At 35.0% G+C, this 7,035-nt stretch overlaps 1 protein-coding gene across 8 annotated transcripts in view; it reads left to right on the forward strand.

Annotated features, from left to right (window-relative positions):
• Nucleotides 1-124: 124 nt before the first annotated feature.
• The window catches only part of LOC107689647 (SEC14-like protein 2), an 8,942-nt gene continuing 2,031 nt past the window's right edge, over nt 125-7,035 (forward strand). Inside the window, exons 1-11 of one of the 8 annotated variants that reach the window (XM_016487748.1) lie at nt 138-326; nt 996-1,071; nt 2,058-2,101; nt 2,621-2,683; nt 2,770-2,958; nt 3,311-3,406; nt 4,530-4,590; nt 4,689-4,772; nt 4,886-4,992; nt 5,430-5,569; nt 5,706-5,875. In XM_016487748.1, the coding sequence (XP_016343234.1) occupies nt 228-326; nt 996-1,071; nt 2,058-2,101; nt 2,621-2,683; nt 2,770-2,958; nt 3,311-3,406; nt 4,530-4,590; nt 4,689-4,772; nt 4,886-4,992; nt 5,430-5,569; nt 5,706-5,875 (1,129 nt within the window). In that variant the 5' untranslated portion in view covers nt 138-227. Of the gene's footprint in view, nt 331-995; nt 1,166-1,287; nt 1,347-2,057; nt 2,102-2,620; nt 2,684-2,769; nt 2,959-3,310; nt 3,407-4,529; nt 4,591-4,688; nt 4,773-4,885; nt 4,993-5,429; nt 5,570-5,705; nt 5,876-7,035 lie in introns of those variants that run through there. The other 7 variants (XM_016487766.1, XM_016487775.1, XM_016487757.1 and 4 more) reach the window with 7 other exon arrangements.

Below are 7,035 nucleotides of genomic sequence, written 5' to 3' on the forward strand. Positions count from 1 at the left end.
AATGTGCAAAAAAAATACAAATAAAAAAGTACGTTAATCGTCTGTAGGGGATATTTCACGGATGTAACCAACTATTGTAGTGCATGATTGCAGAACAATATCAAGTGTTCGTTGTCATGCATCGTTTCAGAATGACGCTGTATCTTTCATTCATTACCTTAGCAACGCGTGCCTTGTCTTTACATCAGCGCGCGCGGCTCTGGTGACCGGGTATAAATATCAGCTACATGAGCGCGAGAACTCAATGCAGTGGTGTGTTTGATGCTGCCAACATGAGCGGACGAGTAGGAGACCTCAGTCCCAAACAAACTGAGGCTTTAGCACAGGCAAGTAAATGCAAAAAAATCTCTTTTTTATTCCTGAATTTCAGGATATTTTGATATATTTTGAGTGTCATTCATAGTTTCGTTTAAGACTCATAACTGTTTACATATCAGTTTTAATATCAAATACGATACACACGACCGGTCAAAGGTTTGAGGTCAGTAAGTGTATTTATTTATAGAAATGAATACTTTTATTCAGCAAGGATGTATTCAATTTATCAAAAGTGACAGTAAAGATATTTATACAATTGCATAAGATTTCTATTTCAAATAAATGCTGTTGTTTTGAACGTTCTGATCATTAAAGAATCAAAATATTATGGCAAGAAGCACAACTAATAATAATAAATGTTACTTGAGCAGCAAATCAGCATATTAGAATGATTTCTGAAAGATCATGTGACACTTAAGACTGAGTAATGGTGCTGAAAGTTAAATTATAATAATATTTCACAACATCACTGTTTTTAATGTATGTTTTTACTGTAGCTTTTAGACTTTTTTTTTTTTTTTTTTTTTTTTTTTTTTTTAAACATAAAGACCCCAGACTTTGAACGGTGGTATATCCTTCTATTAAAATGTAATATAGCATACAAAACTAATCTTCAGAGTTAACCATATTCCTGTCCAAGATTTGTTTATATATTTTAATGCAATTTGTTTGATTAGTTTCGGGAGAAAATAGCAGATGTGTTGGATCAACTGCCCAATCAAACTGACCATTATCTGCTCCGGTGGCTCAGGGGTGAGGATGGATTTTAAAATGTAATAATACAAACATCAGAGTAGCGGGAAACATGGTTCTCATAAACTGTCCTTATCTGGGAATTTGATTTCAGGTAACTTTTGTATGAATGTAGCGGAAGCCTGCTAAAGTTCTTGCCATTAAATTATCTCTGACTCTGACTGCATGCTCTATGGGTGACCTTTTGACCCCATGAACCTGTGTGTTGATTAACAGACTGCCAGATCTACAGTAATCTTCAGCAAACACTTGCGATTATATGGTGGACAATATATGCAAGTACTCTTCCATGAAACAAAAAAGTTATTTCTGAGACGTATTTAGTTTTTGCATGTCCGATTGCTTCATCTTAACCAGTTTTATCTAGAAATCAATATTGTATGTTGAGGCAGAACATCCCAAAACCATCTGTTGACTTTACTTTTTGAGAGAGAAGTTCAAGGTGACATTCTTCTGAATGTATGCGTCAGTGTTTATCTCCCTTCACCTGTGATTTTTGACCGTTCCAGATTTATTTGCTCTCACCCTTTGCACTACATTATTGTATAATATCCTAAAGTCCTTCTCATCTGCATTTAGCCTTTAATTGTGATTCATCTGGGAAAGAGCAGCATAGAAATCTGGCATCTGTTGTACATATTTTCCTATTTTGCATTAAAAATAAAAGAATCAAGACTGTAGAGTAATGCAAAAGTTGTAATGAATAACAAAAGTTAAAGTAAAAGTTGTAAATGAAACAAAAATTATAGGAGTATATTTTACAAAACAAACAAAAAACAACTATTTCAGTCATTCTATAGCTCAAAATTTCATATTTATTTCAAAGTGTTACTTGCCATTTCTTTGTAATTATTTGTGACATTTTCTAGTCATTTCTGGATGAAAATCATTTCAAAGTAATTTCTACAAGTAACACAAGTTTCTAATTGTTTTAGTGTAGATTATATAAAAGACATTTTAAGTTTGCTTTTAAATCTTTTTTGCAGCTAGAAGCTTCAATGTCCTAAAATCTGAGGCAATGATTAGAAAGGTAAATATCACAGCTTAAATTAATTTACAAGCACTTTAAACACCGGAGGCTGTATTACAGAAACATCCTAACTCAAAATCCAATCGTATTTGTATAGCAACCATGATAATTTCACTTAGGAAATATATATATATATATATATATATATATATATATATATATACAGAGGGGACAGTCTTAAATACTCAAGGCATCGTATCGCCATATGCATTGGCAGTAGCAAGATCCTGTACTTGCTTGCAGCAGCAGCAATAATCTACAACTACAGCAATAACCAACAGCAGCAGCAATTCAGCAGCAGCGAAGCAGATCTGTTCCGCCAAGACCAAATACATTAACATTGTCATATCCATCACCATGCTAAAATGTTCCGAGAGTTGTCATGATTGAAATATATTTTTTACAATATAAGATAGGACATTTCTGTAATACAGCCACTTTGAATAATGCATGTAAGAAACCAAATTAAACCAGAATTTTCTCATTTGCCTTACATATATCAATATCGTTGTACTCCAGCATCTGGAGTTTCGCAAGCATATGAAAGTAGACACCATCATTGACGACTGGAAGCCACCTGAGGTATATCAGGACAGTTTCAATTTTTGTCATGATCTCAAAATGAAAATGGCCTTGTTAACAAACTTATGTTGTTTTTCTCCATCCAGGTCATTGAGCGCTATGTGGCAGGGGGATTGTGTGGCTATGATCGTGAAGGAAGTCCTGTCTGGTACGATATCATCGGTCCTCTTGATCCAAAGGGCCTTTTACTGTCGGCTAGCAAACAAGACTGCCTGAGGACCAAAGTCAGAGACGCTGAACTTCTACGACAAGAGTGTGAGAAGCAGTCTAAAAAGGTACAGTCTGTCAAGACCAAATTACTAAGAATACACTCTGAAAACTGACTTTATTTTCTTCACTCTCAAAAAAATAAAGGTTCTCTGTTGGCATCTGTAGATCCATCAAGAAGCTTTAACATCCATAAATATATATATTTCATTTAAGAACTGTTCACTGAAAAGTTCCTTGGGGAACCAAAAATATTTCTTTTATGGCATTGCTGTAAAACGCCCCGTTTGGAACCTTTAGTTGTAAAAGTGTAATGTGATATTTTATTATTTGAACATTCAAATCTGCTTCCCATCTGCAGTGATCAGGATTATGTCTGTGTTTTTTTTTAAATTGTTTTTGGGTGATCTTACTCATCAGCTTGGCAAATATATTGAATCAATCACCATCATTTATGACTGTGAGGGGCTTGGCATGAAACATATTTGGAAGTCTGCCGTTGAGATGTATGGCGAGGTAGGAACATGATACTTTCAGTACAGCTTAGTCCTTTTGAAGTCCAATAATAATAAGATACAAACTTTTAATATCACTATGTATAATTGTTTGTATTTTACTGTGACCTAGCCACATGCTCAGACACATAGAGCTTTGGTGTTTGAGCTGAAATCTTTCTTGTTATTTGCCGGTCAGTAAGTACAGTATATACTGTAATGAATAAGAAATTTACCACAAATAATTTTTTTTAATACATAGTTCACCCAAAAATCAAAATTTTACTCACTCTCAGGTCATCCAGGATGGACATGAATTTGTTTATTCATTGTAACAGATTTAGAGAAATGTAGCATTACATCACTTGCTCACGAGCTCACCAGTGGATCCTCTGCAGTGAATGGGTGCCGTCAGAATGACAGTCCAAACAGCTGATAAAAACATCACAATAATCCACACCACTCCAGCCCATCAATTAACGTCTTGTGAAGAGAAAAGCTGCGTGTTTACTTTATACTGTTGTTTTATTGACTAAATTACAAGTCCATAATATATAATGTTGCTATCTCCAGTAAAAATGTCATCTCATCTGAATCAGGTGAGAAATATGCACAGACCAAGCACTGTTTACAAGTGAAAACGGTCCAGAACAGTTAAACTAATACGGGGGTGGATTTTGATGTGAGAGGACAACAGGGGACTTTTTCACTGGAGGAAGCATTATTATGGACTATGGATATTTTGGCCAGAAGTGATGGTTTACAGTTAAAAATGCCTTAATGATGAATTTGTTTCTTACAAACACGCAGCTTTTCACTTCACAATATATTAATTGATGGACTGGAGTAATGTGGATTACTTGTGGATTATTGTGATGCTTTTATCAGCTGTTTGGACTCTCATTCTGACGGCACCCATTCACTGCAGAGGATCCACTGGTGAGCAAGTGAGGTAATGCTCAATCTGAGGAATAAACAAACTCATCTACATCTTGGATAATTCAAGGGTGAGTAAACTGCCAGCAAGTTTCACTTTGAGGTGAAATATTCCTTTCAACACTTGTAACACATGCCTTACAGTCCTTCACATGTCAAATTAAATATGACATTTAAAATTGTTATATTGTGGTATTTTCTCCCTGCAGATTCTGACTATGTTTGAAGAGAACTATCCAGAGAGCCTAAAAAAGGTGCTTTTAATCAAAGGTGAGTAATTGTTGCATCAGTGAAATTGCATCAGCATAATATTGTTTGATAATAAACGGTTTTGAATTCTTTTAATGATAAAATTCTTCTTTCTACAGCCCCTAAACTCTTCCCTATTGCATATAACTTGGTCAAACACTTCTTGCGTGAGGAAACAAGGCAGAAGATTGCTGTGCTGGGTTGTAAGTTGTCTCATTAGTACTGTTTGTTAAGGCAAACATCACAATACTGTTGACTTTGGTGTGTAACTCATCCTGCATGAATGACAGTTTCTCTTGTGATCTCCACCTTCCAGCCGACTGGAAAGAGGTGTTGAGGAACTATGTGGATGCAGATCAGTTACCTGCGGTTTATGGGGGATCCATGACTGATCCTGATGGAGACCCTCTCTGTAAGACCATGGTGAGGTTTACTAGTGAACAGGAGAATAACATACACTACCGTTCTGGTTTGGGGTCAGTAAGATCACAGTTGAAGTGTATCATGGTTTCCACAAAAATATTATGCAGCACAACTGTTTTCCACATTGATAAGAAGATTTTTTTCTTGAGCAGCAAATTGGAATATTGGAATGATTTCTGAAGGATCATTTGACACTAAAGAGTGGAGTAATGATGCTAAAAATTCAGCTTTGCATCACAGAAATAAATTACATTTTGTAATAACATTTCACAATATTATTGTTTTTACTGTATTTCTGATCAAATAAATGCAGCCTTGGTGAGTTTTCTTTCAAAAACATTAAAAAGTCTTACTGACCCCAAACTTTTGAATGGTAGTCTATTAAAAATACCAGTATTTTGTTAGTTGCCTTTACTCATCTGACGTCTTCCTCTCAGTTACGGTATGGTGGTGTAGTGCCGAAGTCGTACTATGTGCGGGACTCTATCAAAGTGAAGTATGACCAGTGCATCACTATTAGCCGTGGCTCATCATACCAGCTAGATTATGAGGTGCTCTTTCCAAACTGCGTACTACGGTAAGTGCCATATGTTAAGTGCTAGTTGTTATGCATAATTGTTTAGCAAAATAGCATGCAATATATTCCATATGTACACTACTATTGCATTTTTCTTTTGTGATTAAACTAGTAATACTGTTTTTTCTTAATCTAGATGGCAGTTTGCGAGCGAGGGGTCTGATATCGGTTTTGGACTTTTCCTGAAGACGAAAGGGAATGAGACAAAAAAAGTAGAAGCCATGCAGGCAATACTGCCTAGCGAACGTTACAATTCCCACCTAGTTCCAGAAGATGGATCCTACACCTGTGAGGAACCAGGCATCTGTACGTTTGTTTTGAATTTGACATTTGAGTTTTTTATGGAAGCTTGTTTCCACCATGGAATAAAATCAAGAGGTAACTGTGTCTTTTTATCTTACAATTCAGACTTTTTTCTCTAAATTCGGAGAATTGCGAAATATAAAGTCAGATTTGTGAGATAAAAAAAATCACAATTCTGGAGAAGAAAAGTCTGACTTGGGAGATAAAAAGTTGCGATTATCTTTTTATTTCTTTATCCTGTAAGGGAAACAAGCTTCCATAGTTTTTGGTGCTATTCTAATTATTTATTATTTATTAGGGCTGGGTTTTGACACAAATTTCACGATTCGATTCGATTCTCATTCACAATCATTCAATTCTATTACCAATTCGATTCTATTCGATTCGATATCGATTATTTTGAATATATATCAGGTACAGTACATGGCAAATTTTCTCAAGGAAAAAAAAAATCTCTCAACTAATGCTGTAAAATATACATGAGAGTCAGTTGGTACTACATTACTATAATATTGAAGGCTAAAATTGACTGATTTGTTAAAATTACGCTTAATGAAGTTTTAAAATAATAAAGTTACAATTACATAATAACATTTCTACTTCAATTTGTTTTTTAAAAAATATGAACATAATGGTGGCTGTCATAAAAACGTGATGGATTTATTCAAACATAAATTAAACATTGAAGAACAGTAAAATGTATAATGAATATGTTATATGGTGCATATATTAAGCAAAATTCCCCTCTCTAACGTTTATTTTTCTGACTAATGAGTTTATGGTCACCCAATATGTTTTTCTGAGGTAAATGTGAAGTTACGTGACATTGTTTACAAGATGTTATATTGACGTCTTTGCGTGGCTGAAACACTGATTGAGAGATTACATGAGACAGAATACGGCTTGTAAAGTTGTACTCTTTCTTTTAACTTACCTTCGGATGTTTAGTCATGTTTATTTTGTGCTGAAACTGGTATTAATGTGGAGGAGATGATCAGTTCATGTGCGCCTCATGCTGCCGCGTCTGTTGAACTGAGGCGCTACAGCGATCTGTCACTCCACATTAAACAGCGCCAAAACGGCATTTATTGTTTGAATACTGCAATACAATGGACAGAATTTGAAATCTGAGACTTTGTTTCATATTAAAAGTACCAAAGCAC

The sequence above is a fragment of the Sinocyclocheilus anshuiensis genome, unplaced genomic scaffold, assembly GCF_001515605.1.
Source record: "Sinocyclocheilus anshuiensis isolate Anshui unplaced genomic scaffold, SAMN03320099.WGS_v1.1 scaffold393, whole genome shotgun sequence".
NCBI lineage: Eukaryota > Metazoa > Chordata > Actinopteri > Cypriniformes > Cyprinidae > Sinocyclocheilus > Sinocyclocheilus anshuiensis.